Below are 24,762 nucleotides of genomic sequence, written 5' to 3'. Positions count from 1 at the left end.
GCATCATTTTGAAAATGAAAGGGAGCTCGATAAGTGCAGGAGAAAGTACAAAGAAAAGAGAGAAATAAAACTGAGCGGGACAGTGGGTTAGGAGAAAGGTAAATGAGGAAAGCGAATTGGGCAGCGCCATATTGCTGATTAGTTTACAGAGAGAACAGCGGAGCGCTGAGAGGTGGGAGCGCTCTCGACAGCCAAATTACTCAAAGGCAGAGCTGCCGAGAGGGCGACAGAGGCCACAGCAGCAGGTGGAAGGATGGGGTCCCACCATGGTGACATCCAGGAGAGGGCAGGACACCTTAGGAGCTGCAGTGGCCAGTGGAGGTGGTAACTCCGGGTCTGCTGGAACTGGCTGAGGTGGTGGATCAGAGGCATACAGCAGGCTGCATCCGTGGGAGAAAGAAGAATATAAACCTTTTCATTTGGATTTTAATCCCTGGGACACTAATTTTGTTTTGATGGCACAATTTTAGGAACAATTTATTGCAGTTTTTTTAATGCACTTGATATTCTCCTTGTTTGGAATAAACTGTTTATCTTTTGACAAGTAAGTCTTGGGCTCGTTTAGTCCCTTGCCCTGGTCCATCCTCAGTTGTGACTATTGATGCAGTGGGAAAAGGTCAGTGCCCAGACTACGGGCACACAGCATCAGATAGTTATGAAAAACGGGTTCTGGGTACATCTTCTGCTGGTCCAGTGAGGACAATTGGAGATTGAATGGTGGTTTTATTCTTGCTGGTTTGAAGGGGCAGGGCCGAAGTGACACCAGTCCTGCTCCAATGCTGTTCCTCCATCCTAGAGAGGGACACTGAAGTATATCACTGTTCTGCCCCTTTTCCATTATCCAGAGGTCTGCCTTTGAAATGGCCCTCCTCATAAGAAACTCACCATTCACTTGTGTTCAACAGTAGATAAATAAATGCTGACAGCGTCTTATTCAATAGCCCGTATTCTTATCTTCACTCTTTATTATTCATCAAAGATAGCAGGAGATGATGCAATGCAAAAGATAATATACGGTTGTAATTTTTTTTGAACTGCAACTGTTTTGTATGCATACCACTAATGTCCTTCCATAGTGCACAAAATAATAATTTCAAGGGCTCAATATTAAAAGTTGGCATGAGGTATATGTGACACATTAACTTGTCTTTACTAAGTAAACTTCGTATGCAAACAAAAATAGTGCTAGTAGATAAAGACTATTGGGGCAAACAATGATTCCTAAATGTGTTAAACAGTACTTAAAGTTAGACACATTATCTCTGTTTATGACGTTAAACTATCTAGAGAATATCAAAAAATATGCCGCAGGCTCTGGAATTGTTTTTCATTCACATGGAAAGTTATATGGATATTGAAAGGATGCTTACAATTACAGCCTCAACATTTTTATCACTACTGACATTAGATTATTTTGTTGTACCACCCCCGCCATACTTTAGACAGGTTCACATTTAAATTATTCTGTCCAGTGTGGCTCCCTAATACATTTATGCTTACTGATACTGGTGAAAGTTGACAACCAGCATGCATTAGGTAGGCTGACAGAACATGAATCTAAACGCACACATGACCATCTCACTTGATACTAATCGGCACCGCACATCCACTTTTAATTGGTCATTTCGATTTACTTTACTGCCTCAACTGATTCATCAATGATAAAATTTGGGGGGGTGCCACTTTGAATGAATCTCTAATATATGTAACATTAAAAACTCTTTGAAAGCATGACAATACAATGAAAATGAACAATTAAAATGACGCTAAGTTCAATAATCATGACTAAACAAATGTGTCCTTTTGTTTGCAGGTAAAGATCCATCCATCCATCCATCCATTATCCAACCCGCTGAATCCAAACACAGGGTCACGGGGGTCTGCTGGAGCCAATCCCAGCCAACACAGGGCACAAGGCAGGAACCAATTCCAGGCAGGGTGCCAACCCACTGCAGGACACACACAAACAGACTCACACACCAAGCACACACTAGGGCCAATTTAGAATCGCCAATCCACCTAACCTGCATGTCTTTGGACCGTGGGAGGAAACCCACGCAGACACAGGGAGAACATGCAAACTCCACGCAGGGAGGACCCGGGAAGCGAACCCGGGTCCCCAGGTCTCCCAACTGCGAGGCAGCAGCGCTACCCACTGTGCCACCGTGCCGCCTGCAGGTAAAGATTCAGTTTACAAATCAATTAAATAGGAACCATGTGACTCACTCTCGGGTAATGATTCAGTTTGAACTCAAAAGAATCCATGATGACCGGTGCATTCAATAAGCTACAAAAAAGTGCGGCCAAAGTTGATTTGCCAATAATTGTTAGAAATTAGAAAATTATTTTTTTTAAGGTTCAGTTTTGTGTGCCTAATTTGTTGAATGGACATAACATAGTTTAATATGTTTATATATTTTGTTTAAAACAATTATAACAACAAATTGTACAAAACAACATATTGTAATATATAGTTAGGTCCATAAATATTTGGACAGAGACAACTTTTGTCTAATTTTGGTTCTGTACATTACCACAATGAATTTTAAATGAAACAACTCCGATGCAGTAGAAGTGCAGACTTTCAGCTTTAATTCAGTGGGTGAACAAAACAATTGCATAAAAATGTGAGGCAACTAAAGCTTTTTTTTTTTAACACAATCCCTTCATTTCAGGGGCTCAAAAGTAATTGGACAATTGACTCAAAGGCTATTTCATGGGCAGGTGTGGGCAAGTCCGTCGCTATGTCATTATCAATTAAGCAGATAAAAGGCCTGGAGTTAATTTGAGGTGTGGTGCTTGCATGTGGAAGATTTTGCTGTGAACAGACAACATGTGGTCAAAGGAGCTCTCCATGCAGGTGAAAGAAGCCATCCTTAAGCTGCGAAAACAGAAAAAACCCATCTGAGAAATTGTTACAATATTACGAGTGGCAAAATCTACAGTTTGGTACATCCTAAGAAAGAAAGCAAGCACTGGTGAACTCAGCAACGCAAAGAGACCTGGACATCCACAGAAAACAACAGTGGTGGATGATCGCAGAATCATTTCCATGGTGAAGAGAAACCCCTTCACAACAGCCAACCAAGTGAACAACACTCTCCAGGGGGTAGGCGTATCGATATCCAAGTCTACCATAAAGAGAAGACTGCATGAAAGTAAATACAGAGGGTGCACTGCAAGGTGCAAGCCACTCATAAGCCTCAAGAATAGAAAGGCTAGATTGGACTTTGCTAAAGAACATCTAAAAAAGCCAGCACAGTTCTGGAAAAAACATTCTTTGGACAGATGAAACCAAGATCAACCTCTACCAGAAGGTGTGGAACAGCTCATTATCCAAAGCATATCACATCATCTGTAAAACACGGTGGAGGCAGTGTGATGGCTTGGGCGTGCATGGCTGCCAGATAAATGCAGTCAAATTGATTGGGCGGCGATTCATGATACAGATGGACAATTACCCAAAACATACAGCCAAAGCAACCCAGTAGTTTATTAAAGCAAAGAAGTGGAAACTTCTTGAATGGCCAAGTCAGTCACCTGATCTTTATCCAATTGAGCATGCATTTCACTTGTTGAAGACTAAACTTCGAACAGAAAGGCCCACAAACAAACAGCAACTGAAAGCCGCTGCTGTAAAGGCCTGGCAGAGCATTAAAAAGGAGGAAACCCAGCATCTGGTGATGTCCATGAGTTCAAGACTTCAGGCTGTCATTGCCAGCAAAGGGTTTTCAACCAAGCATTAGAAATGAACATTTTATTTCCAGTTACAGTATTTAATTTGTCCAATTACTTTTGAGCCCCTGAAATGAAGGGATTGTGTTAAAAAAATGCCTTAGTTGCCTCACATTTTTATGCAATTGTTTTGTTCATTCCACTGAATTAAAGCTGAAAGTCTGCACTTCAACTGCATCTGAGTTGTTTCACTTAAAATTCATTGTGGTAATGTACAGAACCAAAATTAGAAAAAAGTTCTCTGTCCAAATATTTATGGACCTAACTGTAAATGTGTCATTGTACTGAACTTGTATGATGAACAAGAGAGTGATCAGAGACAGTTATTGTTTGCCAATAACAAAAGAATCACAAATAAATGAGAATAAATTAGACCAACTATACTTGGCACCTGTGCTTTAAACATCATGTGCGAAATGACACACCAACATCATCATGCATGCACTTTAGCACTCCCACTGAGTTGAATCATGTAACCTACTGAAAAGAGTCACTCAAAAACAAATAAATCATTTGCTAATTGCTCATCACTACCGTACATCAAGAACCTGAGCAAATGTTACCTGTTCTTCACCCACAATGTTTAGGATGAAGAATAACACAATGCACCTATTTGCTGGATCCAGTCTCTTTCCGCAGGTATTCCCAAAAAAAATTGAGGAGACAATTCTCTACTCTACATCTGTGATTTATCTCAGTTAAACCTCAGTTGTAAACCTTTTGTGTTGGTTCATTTCTAACGTTTTCAGGTTATTTAGTGTCATGTGATGTTACTGGTATGAAAGATAACCAAAAAATGAGACATAAGAGAGGTTCTTAACTTAGCTGATACATTGCAGAAAAAACTAAAGATGTGGTTCTTTTTATTAACCTAAAAGAAAAAATGTAATTTACTTCAACAGTGAATCAGAACACACAGAAACGCCACATACCAGCGAGTTTAAAGTCTAACCTTTTACTTGTTTGTTTCTGTGATAGGCTCATCAAAGTAATCACTGTTACAGTTATGTGTTAAAATGGTAATAGAACAAAATTCAGGAAAATGATATGTATGGTTACTAAAATATCTCCTGGTGGGAAAACAAACAGTCAATAATATAAAAAGTCTTGAATATTTATCTTTTATTGCATTCAGTAAAAGGTCTCAAGTACATTATTACGAACTGATTATACATTCAGTTAAGCACTTCATGATTTTCATAAACTGAAAAATTATAAACAGAGAAATTCTTACACTCCAATTTTCTATTTTTTTGCTTGAACTTCAAGTAAGTCTTTGGCCTCATTCATTTTTGCAGCAAGATAAGGAGAACCACCTAAAAAAGTAAATGACATGTATTAATTTTATTCCCTTTAAACTGTGATATTACATTTATGTTAATCAGTTTTCTAACAATGACAATACCAACAAACACAGAATATGTAGAATAGAAGTCAAGCAGTCAGGTAATACTTCTGTAGCACAAGTCAGGTATTATAATTATTATTTTTACAAGAGAACATTCTAGTACTAGTTATACATTACTCTTTCAAGGCTGATGTTTTTATTCAGAAAAAAAAACAATTTCTGTTAAAGATGTCAACATTTTCCTTATTACTCAAATTGTACAAAACATACAACTAAGAAATTTCTGAAAATGTACGTACACTATACACAATACATGATCATTATGAAGCAGATGATACTGTTCAAACAACTGCATGCACTCTCTTTGCAACATGGCCTACACTGCTTTTTGCTATAATCTACTCTAATTAGCTTGTATTTCTGTTTTTTACATGTGGCTGGAAAAATAACAATCGGTTAGCCTGGTTGCCAAGCAAGAGTGACGGGCAGTGTTAGATGCCATACTTTAAGCAGAACAGATGCCTGAAGTGAGTGACCCTCAGGTTTTTTGTGGTCCTTTCGGCCATCTACTTCATAAATTCAAACAATCCACTGTAGAAAACTCTTGTTGATTGCCAACCTTTTACCCCTTGAAAACAAACTATTAAAAACAGAAGGAATATTATAGCTCCCAAAACAAAGGCATATGCACACATTTTGTTTTGTCAAAAATTACAAAAATAAAAATTTAAACATGAACCTCTTAAGAAAAAAGGCATTTGGAGTTCTGGCCTTGTGGTACCCTGTTCTATTTGTTTCTCTTTATTATATTACAAAAAGTTTTCCATCGTGTCCATGTTATTCAGCCTTGACCTTCAGCCTTTAATGCAGTTGGTTATAATGGCAAGGCAGAATAGCAAATTACGAGGGACGTTCAAAACGTTTCCGCACTTTTATATTTTCGTTGGAAACGGTGGGAGGAGTAGTAATTGGTCATGTCTGAGAGAGTCATGTGACTACTTCGGTCTGGCAAGCCAGCTGCTGCCCTTGCAGTTTAGTATAACAGTTGTCACCCTGTGGTGAAGATGGCTGCGAAACTTATAAACTGCACCAAAGAGGAACAGCATTCTTTCAAATGCTTTATGTGGGCAGAAGGTGTGCCGGGAGCATAAATTAATCTCTGCATGTGTGCCCAGTATGGGGATAAAGTTCTCACTCGTAGAGTCGTCTATGAGTGGATTAAAATGTTAGAAAATGGCTGTATAAGTGTGACAGATGCAGAGTGCTCTGGACATCCAGCTACAGCCACAACCACGAGGAATGAAGAAAGAACGCTGATATGAAAGCAGCAGTGCATCAGTGGCTACACATTCAACCAAAAACAATTTTTGCTGATGGCATTAAAATGTTGGTACGGCGCTGGGAAAAGTGCATCGCAAAGGAAGGTGACTATGTAGTAAAGTGATGTAATTTGTTTTTGACATTCTTAATAAATAGAGTTAAAAAAAGTGTGGAAACTTGTTGATCGTTCCTCGTATCTATTCAAGAAAGTTTAGATTGAGATAGAAAAACCATGGCAAGAGCTGATAATGAATGTCAAAAAAAAGAAAATGAACAAAAAAGAGCTGCATGTAATAATAATAAAGAACAAGAGAGAACCATCCAATAAACAAGAAAGAGAAAACTATCCCAAACAATATATGAACACAAATGCAGAAAAGAAACATTTATAGAATGTAAGAGATGATAGAGGATAAAGTAATTCATAATAGTTTTTATCAAGTTGTTAATGAAAATTAATTTTTAATTTATTTTATTACATTTTACTTTTTTACTTCTACTTTTTTTCGTTTTACTATGTTTATTATTCATTGGTATTTAAAATAGACAGTTGTAGTAAAATATTCAAGTAACTGATTTTCTATCTATAATAACTACGGACCAAACCGTCTTCCTCCCACACCCCGCATACTCTTCTATACACCATACTCTAATGGAGGGCTGCCCTGATGCCATTCAAGTGGCTCAGCTGCGAGATAGTGGGCGCCGGTGAGCGAACAGGGGGCAGAGAACAAAAGGAAAAGAGACACTGCAAATAAGATGTTTTTTTCTTAGTAATGCAAAATTAAATACTTTTTAAAAAATAAATTTAATCCAATTCAGGATCACAGGAGGCCAAAGCTTATCAATGTAACACTAAACTCGAAACAGAAAACCCCTAGACAGGGCGCCAGTTCATCATAAGGCCCATTTACACGCACTCATACAGTGGCCAATTAAGAACCACCAGTTAACCTACACAGCATGTCTTTGGGGATGAGGGAGGAACACCAGAGTGCCCAAAGGAAAACCATACAGACATAGAGAGAAAATGCAAATTCCAAATTGACAACAAACAGGCATGGGACTCAAACCCTGGACACTTAGCCCGTGGGGCAGCAGCACTACTCAATATGCTACCTTTTTTTTTTTTTTTGCCAACAACAACATTTATTTATATAGCACATTTTCATACAAATAATGTAGCTCAAAGTGCTTTACATGATGAAGAGAATAAAAAAAGACAAAGTAAGAATTAAAATAAGACAACACTAATTAACATAGAATAAAAGTAAGGACCGATGACCAGGGAGGACAGAAAAAACAAAAAAAACTCCAGACGGCTGGAGAAAAAAAAACAAACAAAATCTGCTGGGGTTCCAGACCATGAGACCGTCCAGCCCCCTTTGGACATTCTACCTAACATAAATGAAACAGTCCTCTTTGTATTTAGGGTTCTCATGGAAGGACTTGATGATGATGGTCATGTAGACTTCTGGCTTTTAATCCATCAATGTAGGAACATCATGGTGCTTTGATTAGGTGGTGGTGGCGGCGCAGGTCCCCACCACAAGAAACCGGGAAAAGAAACAAACAACTAAATAATAAAGCAAGATCAAACATAAATAACTAATAAGCCAGGTGGCCCTTCACTTTTCCCCTTGCCTTGTATACAGTACTGTATCATCTTCTGCAGGGTCTGTCTTGCTTTGTGCTGTCATGTTAGTTGGCCTAAGGTGCAGCCCTCTCTTTATTTAGTCTTTGGTAGCTATTTTGTTTTGTGTTTCACTTGGAAAAAAATAATAAAACTGTTGAACTTGTTATGAACCGTGACTGTCTTACATGTTTACCTGAGAGAGAAAGATATGTTTTTTCAGATGTGAAGAGTGTTCAGCATAAATCTAATTTAATACACCAGACTGAATGAAAAATTAAATGTTAAAAACTCAGTAAATGAACATACCCCTGTCTGGGTGGTTTAACACCATTATTCTTTTGTGAGCTTCTTTGATTTTAACTTTGTTCGCTGTTGGACTAAAAGGCAAAAAAAAAAAAAATTAAGTAGCACAAAATGTAAGCAATGCACTTAATTACTTCTCTGGATAATTTTGTCAAAGGTTTTTCCTTGGACATAATAAAAAAAACCTGGTATGTTTCACTACCATAAGCATTTCATAACATTTTAAGACTATAAAATACAAATAAATTAATAGCAATGAATATCCTCCCGATTTACTAATAATAGATTAGAATCAACTGGACCTACTGTGTCTTATATATTTATATATATATATATATATATATATATATATATATATATATATATATATATATATATATATATATAGTGTGTATGCGCAAACAGAGGAAACATCTTTTTTTCAAATTAAAAATCTGGTCATTACAGAACATACACTTCAGATGGTTTTATGAGTCTTCTCTGTTAATTTCTATCTAGTTCAGAACAGAAATACAGTTAGTATTTGAAATTTGTCATAAGAACAAAACATGCATAAAACAAAACAACATGAAAACAAAAAACATGGCTGCTGTGTTACAGATAGTAGCAAATCTTACAATGTCATATTTTTTAATCCCTAACAGGTCTAATGTAGCTTAACTAGCCACATCTTCATTTTCCAAACTCAGTATTATAACAAGTTAGCTTATCGCAGTAGCCAATTTAGAGGTATCAGTTAACCTAATGCAGTCCTTGTTATGTGACAGTAAAACTGCAGTATCCAGAAACAAACAGACCAGATGAGCGTGCAAACTGTACATATAGACAAGTGACTTGGCCAGTACATGAACCCAGCCTCCCAGAGCTGAAAGGCAGCAGCTGTGCTAAGCATTGCACTGCCATTTTTACTCTATAGGGAAATAGTAGGACAACTTGTACACTTTGGAATAGGTGGATGTCAGAATCTGCAGGGATGTTGATTGCACCTTCTTTCTTAACCATGGGGTGAACATGGCTATGAAGAACATGTCACACATTAATGAAATGTATGAAATAAAATAGTGACATTTACTGACAAGTTGTGATTTTGCAAATTGCCTTTAATGGAATTATATTAAGACATCAAGGGAGGAAGAAAGACACATTCTAAGACATAAAAAATTCTAATAAAAATAGAAACAGAGACAGAGAGGGAAAAAACTTTGTAACAGTAAAACATCAAACACAGCACCATTTCACTTATGATTTCTGTTCTGATAGTGTAAAGTTGAATAATATTGTACATTATGTAAGAAGTACATTTTGATATTTTTATAGTTTATCCTTTTAATAGATTCAAAAGGCTTCTTTTTTTTAAAAAAAAAAAAAAACTTTTTGCAACTCTGTCATGTTAACACTAAAATAACTGTTAAATGATGACACAATTCCTTAAGCAATGACCATCATCCTTACTCCATATTAAGTTTTTAACAGAATATGTTTAGCTGCATGTAGGGATTCTACTATGAGGTTTTTTAAGGCTGATATTGATCACCAATTTCATGTTACTAGAATTGGGCCTATGCCAATAATTTTCTTCTTTAGTTCTTTAAAAACAGTTTTACACTAATACTCTGTATAATAAGACAAGAAGACTTATCTTCTATATTAATATACTGCGTTAATCTTGTTTTTATATTTAAACAGTACAGCAAACGTGTTACCTGTTAATTTTTTATTAACAAAATGAAATTAATCTTTATAGGACCACTAACTTGTGTTAAGCACAGTAGTTTACATGTTTAATTGGAAAAAGAAAAGATAAAGAAGAATTTGAAATTCCTGCTTGGTAAACAACAGACTTTTTAGCTTAACAGCAAAATTTGTCTTTTACTTGTAAACTTGTTAACCGTGTTATCCTTGTGTCGTATTGATAAACATCTTTTGAACATTTGACACATTTGCTACTTTTTAACACTAGAATTACCAAAGCCTACGAAAAAGCTCGTAGATCCAGCCCACCTTAAATCCCATCGCACCTCTCTGTCAGAGTCTTTTGTCCTGTAAATGTGCCGATAAAGACAAGCAGCAAGCGGCCTGCTATTCCATCCCCCACTGCCGCAAAACGTGCACAAAGTTCTCCCAGTTCATGCCTTGATTATCTGGGAGTGAAGTGCTGGAGTTTTACAGTGGAAATAATAGATTGTTATTTGGAACACATGCATTTCATGTGTGTTCCGTTTCTACAATAATCTGTGTAAACACATCGTTAAAACAGAAATGTTTTTCATATTTTAGTAATAAATGACAAAATGTAGGCATAAACTATATAATGTGTGAAGCCTGAAGTCCAAAGATCAAATAAACACTTTCACAAAAGGTTCAAGGATGACACAACAGCCTCCGTGGCATAGCGGTAAGAATTGCTGACTTGTAATCAAGAGTACCCCAGTTCGATCCTGACTGCCTCGTATATTTACCATTTTGAGTATTGAGCTGCTGTTATTGTTAATATTACACAGTAAACACATACATTTGGTTTGCGTCTGTAACAGCCGCTGTACATTTATAGTACTTGTAAAAGTTAGTGTTTTTTTTTTCCACTTTTATTCTCTCAGTCATTATCACGATACATACTACCGCCCTAGGGATCTAACACTGTTAGTTTTTATTTGAAACTGGGAATAACTGTAGATGTGAGTGGTGTTTTGAGACAACTGAACTGGAAATTCTCTGATCTGGATGGATAAAAGCTGACACACAAACACTGGTGAATCTGCCTTATTCGTATCTCACTGTCACTTAATAAAACTGAATAAAAAAAAAAAAATAAATTAAATATTGAGCGTTCCTGCTCACGCTGAATTAGTATGCACCTTATGGTCCATGATGTCAAAGACGCACAGACAAAAAAAAAAAAACAAAAGAAAAAAAAACACAGAGACATAGGTATATATGATATTTGGAATTATCCATTTTATGACCTGTATAGTACATTTCGAAAAACATTGTGGCACTGATGCAACATTATTCCTATTCATTTGCATAACATCTTGCAGTTGTAATCAGTGACCGCGTGTTTTTTTTTCTTTTTTCTCCCTGATCTTGCCAGTCCCCACATGTTGCTGTATGGTGCAGTTTCTTTTGTACTCCAGGACACGCAGAGGAAAGAATAGTACAGAGAGGGTCAGTTCAGCGCTATATGCAATCATCAAATTCAAATGTTAACAGTTCACACACATGCAAGGACCGTCCTTCCTACATTTACAACATGTTGATTTGTCGAACTCTGATTCTGATGCAAGTGATCTAGAGATCAAAAACAAAAGTGAGGTACCGGCATCAGCTGATTGGTCCCCAGCTGATCGTGATGCTGACACACACAAGATGCTGAACACATTTGTGTAGCTGATGCACTATGATAATGTTCGCCTGTGAGGACAGACACTTACGATGACAGGAGGTACAAACCATATTGCGTCTCACTGCAACTGCCACCCCCGAGCACTTGTTTCACAAAGACAACCAGGCAGCCAGCCCACTGTACATTCCTGCTGGCCGTCGACCCGCCCTCCGCACAGCCGCTGCTGCTGCAAACAGGCACTGACAGCACGCACGACAGGCAGCAACAGATATTTTATGTTGATTTATGTGTGACACTACTGCTTTGTGTGCTTTTCAAAAAACTGAGTTTTTTGGAAAAAATATTAGCCCTCAAAGAGTTGCTACTGAACATAAGACTGTTTATGCTGCTCCCTGATAAAAGAAAATGTTTCTGCTAGTATCTGTTCAGATAAAAAAGAAAACAGATTTAGAAATGTTAACTTGCTGTTGCTTGGAAGGTGCCTGTTATAATGTTATGATCGTGGCTCTGGACTGTGAGGGTAACTTGTTTTTCTATAGCAAACTAGATAAAACGTTAATGCCTTGGCAGTAGCAAAAAGCTTTGGTTTTATATATGATTTGATTACATTAATGTTCAAGTTGAGCTTTACAAGAAATATTTTAACTGCTACTATGTAAAGGGAATATTGCTGTTAAAAAGCACCTTATTTGTTGAAAGTGTTTGCAAACCAAATACATACGATAAATTACTTTTGAGTTCATTATTGAATTATGTGCATAGCAATGTGATTGTTGTGACTGTCTGTGATTAATCAGACAACCATGTGATTAATCGTGATTAAAAATTGTAATCTTTGCCCAGCACTAATATATATACATTTTTTTGTTAAAGAAATGGTGAAAACTACTTTTTTAATTAAACCTGATTTCCTATGAGCACGATAGAAAAAAATAAACAATATGACAGCTTGTAATTATGAGAAGCATTTTATTTTCTTTTATTACATATGTATTATGGATAAATATTTTTTTTACATATTTTATTAAAGAAAGTTTTTAAGGAAATTTTATTTTATTATTTTACAGTCACTGAACAATAAGACAACAGAATTTCATTTTGTTAATTAAAAGATGAACAGGTAACACCTGTGGTCTATAGTTTAATTATAAAAATATCTTGGTTAACACTTTAATATAAAGGCTTATATGTATTTCGTTAAACTGGAGGTTAGTGTAAAATGTTTTTAAAGGAGTAAAGAAAAAAGAAATCTGATTCGGTATAGAATTCGGCCAATTTACTAACATCAAATTGGTTATTGGTATAGCCCTTAAAAACCTGATCAGAGCATCTCTACTTAAAATACATACTTTAATAAAATATACAGAAAATACTTATCTATAACACATATGGCACAAGGGAAAATACTACTCATAACTATATATTTAACTTCATCTGTAATATTCTTAAGTTATCTGAAATAAACCTTAATTAAAAAAGTAGTTTTCAATATTTGACTAACTGAAAAAAAAATGTATTGTCACACATTGATTAAGCTAACTGATACAGGGAGTTAAACATTGCTTATATGTAAGTATACATGCATTCTTTTTAAATCATTATTATCATTATATTAAATCATCATTTTTTTTTTTTTACATCGTACCAGACATTTGAGAACGGCCAATTTACCAATCTGTCTTTTGTAGTGAAGACTGGCTGATTTAGATTGCCGACTGAACGATCAGAGCATCACTTCATATAATTAATTCACTTGTGTGAATTAATTTTCCCACGTGCATCATATTTGCATGAGGGAATATGTTGTATATGTGTATTTATGATTTAATTTCTAGTTTCCACCTTCAGGAAAAAAAAAAAAAAACATACTCTACCTTACTCCTAAAATAAGGGCAGCTTCTCTTTTCGTCATTTTTGGCTCAAATCCTCCTGTGTAGTATCCACTAAAAGCCTTCATGTATAACAAAAGTGAACAATTAAAGAAAAAAAAAATTTACATGCATACTTCTATTTAAAAAAAAAATAATTTTACAAATTTGCAATAAAGCTGGTATGGTAAAATCAACATTGCCAGGTATTCAGATGATGAGTTTTACATGCTTGTCACATACTAGTTATCTAAAAATATTTTTAATGTCTCTGCACATCAACAATTCACTATTTCCTGACAACAGTTTAAAAAATAAAAAAATAAAACAAAAAAACAAAAAACAACTAAGTGTTTGACAGAAAATAATTATTGGCCTTCATACTGCCGCATGTTATGGCAATACAGATGTTATACTGGTACAATTATTGAAACAGAAAGGCTGTCACACTGTCAGAAAGGCTTCAGGAAGTTTCAGAGGAATGTCACCTAACAAAGCCAGTAAGATGCTGGGTCCGCAGAAGGCTCCAAAAAATTATGCTTTGAGGGGCAATTGAAAATAATGGTTGCCATTATCTTAATGTTCTGGAACATGTAGTCACATACAACTACTGGATAGCCTGCCTGGTCAAATTGCTTTTATTCTTTGTTTACCACTTTTACAATGAACCTTTTTTGGTGTAGAAAACGTTTAATTTACTGTAGCCTAACTAGGGAATCAGTCTGTGAAATGTTGTTGAATGACAAAGACAAAACCTTTGAACTACAGAGTGTTTATCAACAGTCAAATGATCCAGAGTTACCTGTCTTTTTTGTTGTATCTTAAATCAGTGCCTCAACAACACATTGAAAGTGTTTGTCCTTTCATCTACATCCGTTTCTACCTACTATTATTATATCTTTCCACTCAAAGTTCATTGCCTGTGTGACTTAATTCTCTGTTCCTCATGAAGTATAAGAAAATTCAGCAGTCTCTGTTATCAACAATATTCTGTGTTTTAAGAATAGTCAAATTAACACAAGCATAAAAGTCTTAACAGAAAAAGGAAAATTATTTAAAATGTTCAATAAAAATACAGTTCAACTTAATGTAAGTATGAATTTGCTTACTGATTTAGGAAAACTTTGTAGAGCCTGTTTCATTTGGGGTTCCATGTATTTTGCAGCTTGAAGAGCATAGCGACCTGAAAGCAAGAATTGCTGCAATGATTTAAATAAGAATAACTGCTTGTGTAGCTAACTGGGATGATTTCACAATCATTAAGTGATGGAAGTATACAAGTTATACATAATCTCACCTGGTCAGTCATTAAATTCTAAATATACACATTAAAAGAAAAATGCATGTTAGTAACACATTATGCACAATTAAAATAACATTTTATTATAACAATACAACCAACCAATAAAGAAAAAAAATCTTAAAATTATACTTTTCTTGTCCATAACCATTAACTACCATCCCAGTATTTTTGCACTCCTCCACACCACCAACCAAACAGCAACTTCTCTAATATGCCTATTGCCAAGGACTTCAATCCTTCCTTTGTTTCTTCTGCAAGCGTACTGTTCTCTACACCATAGGCTATGTTACACAGTGGAGTTTCACATGAATACACCATTCTATTTTTTCCCAATGGTTTAAAATAGAATGTACAACTGTATATATCAAAAAGCACCATATATATTTTTTATAAATTATTTATTTAAAACAAAGAGATTAAAGACTCTAGTTTTAAACAGCATCTTAAAAGATTGCTTTGACATTCAAAACAGATAAGCTGTAGGGTTCCCGGGAAACCAGAGCCTATCTTGGCAACACTAACTAAATCAACCAATTCTAATCCAGAGTGGGAAGGGCTAGGCGCACATCATGACATTGGACAGCACTGAAAACAAGGTACAGATTACAGATGGACCAGTTTTTTTGTTCATTGCAGACACACTCATTCGCACTAGTCCAATTTTCTTCAGACGATCAACTTAAATTGCATCTCTTTAGAATACAAAAGAGAACCAGAGCACACATAGAAAATCCATATGATTTTAAACCTCTAAGTAGGCAGTGATAACTGCTGCACTACCATGCTGCTGACTTACTGTACAAACATGACCATATAATGAATAGTATCTTCATTATAGGACAGTACATGTGCAGAATGTTTCTTAAAATATCATGTATTATTCAACAAAATTTAAGTTAAGATTTTTTTTACTTATTCATTTTACTACAAACCTGCAAATCCTGCAGCCGCTATTGTCAGGCCAACCGCTATCATACTACTTGCCTACAAATAAAAGCAAAAGACAATGCACCTTGATTACACAGTTACTTTAATTTTATACATGAAAAAAATAATTATGGTTTCTTATAACTTGCAAAGATGCAGATAATTTACAATAATCACTTGTACTTCATCACAGCTAAATTGCATGTTGAGGTTCTTAATTATTTACATTTATTTTTGCAATTTTTATACAAAGCAACACACTGAAAAAAGAACAACATTCATGGTTGTATCACTGAACTGAGACACATTTCTAGTGGATTCTTTTATTAGATTTCTTCAACATAAGTTCACCTTATATACACAAAGCAATTTAAAAAAGCTGTACCAATGATGAAAAACATGTAAATCTTTCTGCATTTGCAACAAAAAATAGCAGCCACCATGGTTTAGTTGGAAGAAAACTATGTCTCAAATTGTGTTTGCTGTAGGTCACAATCACATTTTTGACATCCATCTACACAATGCTCTAGATAGAATACTCCATCTATATACAGGCATACATGAATTTATATAGTATTGCAGTATTAATTCATTTTTGAAGATTCATTTCTCTGTGTTATGTATTTTAATCCCTTTTACAAGGAAATACTTTATAAAACACCTTTAAGAAGATAAACCAACAAAATATAACTACCTTAAATATAAGCATAATCAAAGTAATTATTTGCCAGCTATCTTAAATATGTTAGGTCTGCTTTAAGTAAAGAGAACTTTATAAAATACAAAGTATTGGCAAATCAAAAATAAAACTCCAGCTTCATCATTTTCTACTCTGAATTTAAAACATGATAAATTAAATACTAATACACATATACATTTTATACTTTCATATAGCCTAGTATTATTATACATACAGTATCTAAATAAAGGTAAACGTTAACATTATACAAAGTTATTGTCTGTTTTTTACCTGCATTATTATCAATCTTTAATTTAATATTGTTTATTGTATCAGTATGCTGCTGCTGGAGAATGTGAATTTCCCCTTGGGATTAATAAAGTATCTATCTATCTATCTATCAATCAATCAATCAATGGGAACAAGTAAAAGTTTCTAAAAAACACAATTTCCAGTATACAGTATATCTCTACCAGTGATTTACTGCAAGACCTTTCAAAAATTCACTTGCTTTACTATTATTATTTAGAACTGTGAAAAAAGATTTTTTCCACATATAACATGTACATCATACATATATCTTTCAGGAATAACAGTCTCCTAATATTAGATAGATAGATAGATAGATAGATAGATAGATAGATAGATAGATAGATAGATAGATAGATACTTTATTAATCCCAAGGGGAAATTCACACAATTATTAACACTTGAACCCAGTAGTTGAGCTGAACGTTAGCTATTGCCATACTTTTCTCTGCTTTACATGTTAAAAAAATGTTTTTAAACATGTTTTCTGTGTCCCAACTGAAGTTACAAGAGTGTTCAATTTTTAAAGAAGGATATGTTTATATGTAAGAAATATCTGAAATGTACGTAGAAATTTTGGAAGTGAATCTATCTATTATAAAAAGAAATCCTGTCCTGGAAAGCAAAAAGCAAGTTTACGATATGTGATCTTCTCGGAAGATATTTTAAAGACCCGCGAGACCAAAGACACGCCCTACTTACCATCTATCAAATAGGGCAATAGGCAGCAAAACATTCAGTCTTGTGAAGGATTTGAGCACATATAAAGCGTATAAGGACAGTACGTTATAAATTAAATGTCAACATCTAAGCGAAGAAGAAAGCAGCGTGGAGAAAAGAGACTCAAATGCGTTGGACAGAAAAAAAGAGCAAAAAAGAATAATCGAGGTGCAAATTCAGAAAATAAGGAAAGTAATTATCAGCCCGGACCAAGTGGAATTGAAAAAAAAAAGCACGTCCAATCCGGCTCAAAAATAAAAGAAAGTAGAACTTCATAAAGACGTTTACAAACGTTGGTGCTAAACACATGCAGAGCAGGTTAGAGACTATGAAACCAGTGAAATTAGAAAGGCTCCAAAAAAAAAACCAAACAAACAAAAAAAAAAAATCGGCGCTATAGACATGTGGAGAAAGTTAAAGGATATGAAAGTAGGAAAATTAGAAAATATAAAAAAAGAAAGTAAAGATCACAGTAGCGCAAACAAACAAACAAACTGCCTCATTTAACTATGCACCAGTCTAACTTTGGTTTTGCACAATAATTACTACACTATTGCACCTTAACACTTAATTCTACTTTATTCACATAATTTTACTTATTTATTATGTTCTACTATACTGTTATCTTTCAATCTATGACTTTTTGTTAATCTAACTGATATTCTTCTAACTTTGCAGTTTTGGATAAGTGGATCAGGATGCATTTCACTGCATGTTGTCCTGTATAACTATGCATGTGACAAATAAAGAATCTTGAGAATTTCAAAAACGGAGTTTACCGCACATGCATTTATTGGTTACTTTGTTAATGTATATATATTTATCTGTCTGCTTATTTAAAAAGCTAAATTTACCCCAGGAGTCAAAAATGTTCTGTCTAGCCCTTGTACAAAAACCTAGACAAAAGCTGGGGTATCACCTTGGTAACCCCATGTACTTTTGGAACTGTAAGAGAAAAATAGCATGACTTTACAGACAGGAGTCCAATGCAGAACTCTACTTACTTTTTTACTTTGTACAAAAAAATTATTAACTGCTGATGATGTAGATTGTTTTGTCTGTGCTAAAATTCCAAACAGAGAAACCTGTCCTGACCTCATTAAAAAGATTCAGCATATCGCAAGATTACAAATATTGTTTTACAGAAGTTCTGAAATAAAAGTGAAACTAATGAAATAGCAACAATTCAAAGAAAAAAAATCTTAAAAGTGTGTATCCAGAAAACCAAACACAGGGGTTGGCGAGCGAAGCGCCCTAGTTTGTTAAAAAAAAAAAAAAAATCTACCAGTAAATGTGACCATTTAATGATGTCTTTTTTAACACTTTCATCATGCTGCTAAAATAAATTTAAAGTTTTTAAATCGCAGATTAACTTTTGATTCCTAAATATATGTGAATTGTTGCAAGACAGAGAAAGAAAGAACATCAAATTAAAGTTGACATACAAGTCTACTTACAAGGAATAACTGGTTTTTATTCAAGTTAATCTTGACCTCTACAATTTTATAAAAATCTTTTAAAGCATTAAAAATAAGGATGTGATGAGCAAGGATCAGTAATGTAATAAACCATATCATCTGAACAAAGAGATACTGTTTATTCAAGTGCTTCCCTTAAAATTTATAGAAATAGGTGACTAAAACTCAAAAGAAAGGACCATATATGGTTCCACATCTAAAACAAAATAATGAGAACTTATTTAATTTACACACATTTAAACTTCTTGGCTAGAATTTAGGCTGTCCTCATTTTAAGTGGATAATATGGGCCAAGAAATCACCACTTTAAAGTGAATCCATTTAAAATGGGGACCAAAAACCTACAAAAAAATAAGATAAAGGTTGAAGGGGGTCCTTGTGTGCTTGAAATTAGAGAAACTGCAGAAAAACAGTACCCAGTATGCATTTAAAAGTTTATCAAGTAAAATAATTCTGATCAGTCATAGAGGCTTCTTTGAAAACAGCACAACAGAGTGTTTTATAGTTTATCATGTGTTTACAGTTTAGCAACAATGGATTAATATAAAGCTGACACAGGATTTAATTTCACATAGGAAATTAAAATTTAGAAAAATGTAAAAAAAATAATAATGAATGGAGAAACGCTAAGAAAATTAAAATTCTCGGATTTTGTGACATTTGAAAATTGAACCAATTTTTCTCATCTGTTACTCTTTAATTTTTTTTAACCAGCTAATGATGCAAAAATAAATCTTACAACAGCAAATGTTATACACCTAACAGGGTGATTCTCTGACAAAACAGATTTTAAAAGCACATTGTTACAAAAACTACTTTAAAGAGTTCGTTTAAATTATTTTAAATTATCTTGAAATTCACTATTTCACAAGTACAGATATAATAATGTTTGAATGATTATGTTTAGTAAGCAGTAGTTTTCAGCTACTGGACAGAAAATGTCAAAATAAATTAGGAATGTGCACATGGTAAGATAACTTAGGTGGTCCATATTAATATCATCCTTTATAAACACTATGCTGATATCCCCAAGATTATAAAATTTCCCCCATTTGTTGTTTCACTAGAGGGATTCCCATGTATATCACACATTAAAATTCAAGCCTTGCATTGTATTTTGATATTTATGAATGTCTATACTAGTTTACTTAAATGGTAGCTCGGTAACTTCTTGATAGATGTACAGTACCAGTATTTTAATGCTGCTGTTAGTACCGTGGAAAGGTTTTTGGCAGGCAGTGTGGTGTACTGGTTAAGGCTTTGGGTTCAAATCCTGCTACTGACATTGTGTGACCACGAGCAGGTCACTTTACCTCTCTGTGCTCCACTGGGATAAATAAAAGAAATGGAACAAGTTGTATCAAGGTTGTGCAACATAACATGTCCTGGTTATATACTGTAGAATCATTTTTTCGGACAGAAATTCTTAAAATATCTAATTATTTGGGGTTTTATTTAGTTATTATTGGTTTGAAACAAAGGTTTTTATTCATTAAACACTTTATTTTAAAAATTTTGAGTTTTATGCTCACTAATCTTCAGTCATCTGCAGCTCTTTTATTGCATAAGCAGAATGATTGCCGTTTATTTTTGAGTATGTAATTTAGGCACAATCATACCAAAAACCCCTTTGGGCATAACAGGTGAAGTAATCATGACCAATTAATTTTACATGGGTTTCACACATTCATTACAGGAAGTGAAGTGTCCTGGTTCCACTTTTCTCTTTCATCAAGCCATTTTCCATGCAGAGAAAATTCTTGTTTGTAGAACGGCATTACTGCACGAGTCCCAAGTGCTGTATACAATGTACAGCGAGCAAAAATTAATAACAACAAAACAAAGGCACATTAAATCAACAGTACTGTACAAGCAGTAGCACTTAGAATGTTTAATCTGTTTAAATACATTCAAATATTTACTCATTTTTAATATGAGTATTCAAACTAATTTTGGTACAATTTGACAGCTCTAGTGTATATGCAGGTAATGTGTGTGTAGATTTGGGCAACCCACATAAAATCTAGTCAGCCATGCCGTCCCAATAATAATACACAAATAGAAAAAGACGATAAAGCACTTAAAGAACAGCACTCATGAGACCCACTCCTCTGCCTAAATCAGTTGGTCTGGGTACACGGACACCAGCAAATATTGGGAAGGATCCTGGATAGGATTGGCTCATAGAGATGGGGAATGTGGAATAAATGTGTAGGCTGGGGCAAAAGAAAAGAGTACTGGAGCCACATAGTGTGTGCTATGGAAGACTGAATCAGTAGCCAAGAAATTAAATGGCCTCCAGTAAACCTCACATGGGGGATTAAGGGGGAGACATTGTGTTTCAGAATGCATTTGGCTTCCAGCACAAGAGATTATAAAGTGTCAGATGAACAACAACGTATATTAAAAAAAAAAAAAAAACCCGTAAGAAGATTATAAAGTGTCAGATGAACAACAACGTATATTAAAAAAAAAAAAAACCCGTAAGAATAGGTCAACATAGTATTCTGTCATACAGCATAACAGCCAAAGGATAGTATTAAGCTGTGACGCGTGGTTCGTGGCGCAGTGCTAATTTTTAAATAAATGATTGTGCAGGGTCTGAGTGGGTGTGAGGGTGTGCGTTTCACTCTGCAGTTAGTGGAGGCACAGTTTTGACCACATTCACGTGCAGAGGTGGGCGAATCAATAAGTAGCATCCATTCTTCTGCGGAGATAGAAGCTCCTCTCACCTGCACTCAACTGGCTAACAGTTTTAAAAAGAGCCTGCACATGGCGGAGAGGGGTAGGAAGGAATGTTTTAGAAGATAATTGGCTTTGGAGGTTAAAAAGAGTCTGAAAAGCAGTCTCAGGCAGGACGATCCAGCCACCTAGGGAGGAAAGGCAGCACGATCAGGGGCCCGGCAAAGGAGTATAGGCTTTCACGCTCTAGGGTCTGGTTCACCCTACTGATCATTTTGTGGAGTGGAGCAAGCAGGGTGGATGACCTCCTCAGGGATCTGAGGTACGACTGCGGGTGCATGAATGACAGAATGGTTCACAGCAATACGAAGCAGATCAGGAAATACTATACTTCAAAAAAATAGTTTAGACTAATTAAAAATATTACTAAAGAAGTTTTTATTTTGCAAAATTCTGGTGTGTGTGTGTGGCAGTGCCCCAAGCTGTACACTATCACCTGGGGTAAATTAGCTATGGGCTTTTGATTAAGTGTGTCAGAAAATAGATGAATGGATTTTCTTTAGGATTTTTGATTTCTAAAACATTTTGTTTTACAGCTGCAAACACTGCAAGTCCCTGCAACTCTCTAGTTAAAACAATGAATTCAAGAAAGGGATGGAAATGGTCCTTGATTAAGAAACTTTTTGTAATAAAAAGCAGTAGCAAAAATGGAAGCTAGTGGTTATGGACTCGACTGATTTAAAGCCCCTTTTGTGGTACTTCCTTGACACAAATTTCTTGCCAATGGACAGAACCAGATGGTCTGAAGAAAAGCACCTTCCTTACTGCCGCTGAGAACTATGTTTCACACATGATTAAAATGTTTACAAAGTGAAGAAAACACACATGAACGTAATATAGAAATCTCGAAACTGAAGGAAACTCTGTTGCAATAGCCTTCCAGTACGGACTGAACCTGGCATAGACCCTCACTCCGTATCTGCCTCGGTTTTTCCGTCCACATCCCAAACAAACGCGTCTTAGTAGACTGCGCAACAATTAAATTGACGCTTTCTCCAGGTTTGGTTCCTGCATCGCCTGCTGGTCCTAAAAGTCCAAATCTGAACGTCATGTTCGAGAATGGAAGCATCAACGTATAGGTTAACCAACTACAAAAAGTAGAACCTGTGAAACCGGAGAAAACCTATATGAGTGGAAGCGAAAAAAAACAACGTTCATTTCATATTACAGGTAATAATAGGCAATTTAAATTGTTACTACAGAAAATAGTTGCGTTTCAAGAATAACTAGTTAAGTGTTAGTGTGTAGCGCATACATCAAACGTAAATTTTTTTTAAACATGACACGTTATGTGGGGAACTAAATTAAGAAAAGCATATTCAAATAAAATTTAAGACTGTATTAAAACATATGTATTCGTTACTACAACATTCGTTCACTTGCTTATGTAATTAAGAGGAAATATATCACTTATTTTATTCATCGTGCATGTGGTCAAGCAACAGAAGTTTATGACATCCATTAACGTTTTCACTTGACAATTATTACCACGAAACGTGCCTTGTACTATTTAAGAAGCATAAAATACCACTATCCGATCACACTTACCATTGTTAAAACAAGAAACTATGTCACATTGCTATACTTTAACCAGGCACCGTTGTTTCACTGTCACTACAGTAACATTCGTATTTACAATCCACAATCTTGCGACCCACTGCCGGAAAGTAGCTAACTTTACGACACTCGGCTCAAATTCTTATTTGTAATTGGTTACACGTCTTGTCAATCTTTTATCAATCCACCAATTAAACCGGACTAACTTAAAATGAAACATGCAGTATTGAATATGCCATAATTCTGTGCATTTCGCCATTTCAATAAGGTCTAGTGTGTCCGGAGGCGCCCGTTTTTGACTTTAATACTCTTTAGTTTTAATCTATTACATAATGTTGTAAAAGTGTGGAAAATTTTGTATTTTTTTATTTATTCTTTCAAGTAAGATGAAACTCTCGTGTCTGAGATTTATTACTGACAGCATGGTATTGACATATATTTTCGATATACCTTTTCCAGCCATTTTTAAAAGTATTGTAGTACTTAGTTTTGCCTAGTGTTGATACATAAACGGAAGGCCTTTTGAAGTTAAGTTTGAAACAGATAAACTTTGCCTGACCAAAGTACATTGATAAAATCATTGTAAAATGTGTCCAAAAAAGAAAATTTTTCTCTTATGTTTGATGTGCACTCTTGTTCATAGAAACTTTCCCAAGATTTCCAAATAGTAAACATTAAAATGTATGTATTAGTAAAGGGTGAAAATGGCCTACAGATTTAGAATGACAGTTTCACCCATCTTTTCTTGTTTCACTCCATTTAGTTTTACAATATATGTTTTAAAAGCGCCATTACAAAAATCTAAAGCAATTACTAAATCTAAAGCAAATGCAAATACTAAACCTACTACTACTATTATACATTTTAATTTAACAATATTAATATTTTGATGGTAGTAGAAATAGGCAGTGAAACTACAGGTTGGAGCAACATGTGACATTTTGAGAAGTGCCCTTGGGAATAGTGAAAGGCCTGAGGCTGGGGACAAGGACACTACTGGAGACAATGTAATTAACTTGCATTCTTGGCCTTCTGAATGGCAAACGGTAGAGGCACAGCATTAAAGAGAACGATTTGACTTCGACAACACATGCCATGTCCCCCTAACATGTTGTTTCTGGATTGAATGCATAGGGCCATGCTGTCCCTTTGATAATGCAGACAAGATATTTTGCAGTTTAATTCCTATGTAAAGCCCAGGGATGCAGAATTACCAGAAGCTCTAGTCTGGTGTCCAAGTTGGAGTTACTGTATGCTTGGCCAAAATTAATAACTGGGATGATCAGATTGAAATGCTGTTTATTGCCAACAGCTGCGAACAGTTCGGAGAAAGGTTTTGACACGGAGCTCAGATGGCAAAAGGAAGATAGACCAAGGCTGAAAGTGAGGTGGAAAATTGGTGTTTAGTAAAAAGCAGCTGGGTGAACTGTACTACCTAAGACAGACTTGAACCTATATAGGGAACCAGCAAGGCTTTCTGTTCTGTTTGTTAAA

The 24,762-nt window shown here is 35.1% G+C and overlaps 1 protein-coding gene across 1 annotated transcript; it reads right to left on the bottom strand.

The window, feature by feature from the left end:
• Window positions 1-4,840: 4,840 nt before the first annotated feature.
• dnajc19 (DnaJ (Hsp40) homolog, subfamily C, member 19) lies at window positions 4,841-23,401 on the bottom strand. Its single transcript, XM_028794612.2, has 6 exons — window positions 23,260-23,401; window positions 15,789-15,840; window positions 14,663-14,736; window positions 13,560-13,636; window positions 8,346-8,416; window positions 4,841-5,051 (listed from the first exon to the last, which is right to left on the bottom strand). The coding sequence occupies exons 1-6, from the start codon at window positions 23,260-23,262 to the stop codon at window positions 4,981-4,983; spliced, it is 348 nt and encodes a 115-aa protein (XP_028650445.2). The 5' UTR covers window positions 23,263-23,401; the 3' UTR covers window positions 4,841-4,980.
• Window positions 23,402-24,762: the final 1,361 nt, after the last annotated feature.

This window comes from Erpetoichthys calabaricus, chromosome 2 (assembly GCF_900747795.2).
Source record: "Erpetoichthys calabaricus chromosome 2, fErpCal1.3, whole genome shotgun sequence".
NCBI lineage: Eukaryota > Metazoa > Chordata > Cladistia > Polypteriformes > Polypteridae > Erpetoichthys > Erpetoichthys calabaricus.
This window is presented reverse-complemented; position numbering and strand designations above follow the sequence as displayed.

Bases quoted from the DNA above. Each gene is read 5' to 3' on its own strand.
- dnajc19 (XM_028794612.2), bottom strand. The intron at 8,417-13,559 runs GTAGAGTATGTT...TTTGCCTTTTAG, and splicing joins GCCCTTATTTTAGGAGTAAG to TCCAACAGCGAACAAAGTTA. The intron at 5,052-8,345 runs GTATGTTCATTT...TTACTTTTTTAG, and splicing joins GTTAAACCACCCAGACAGGG to GTGGTTCTCCTTATCTTGCT.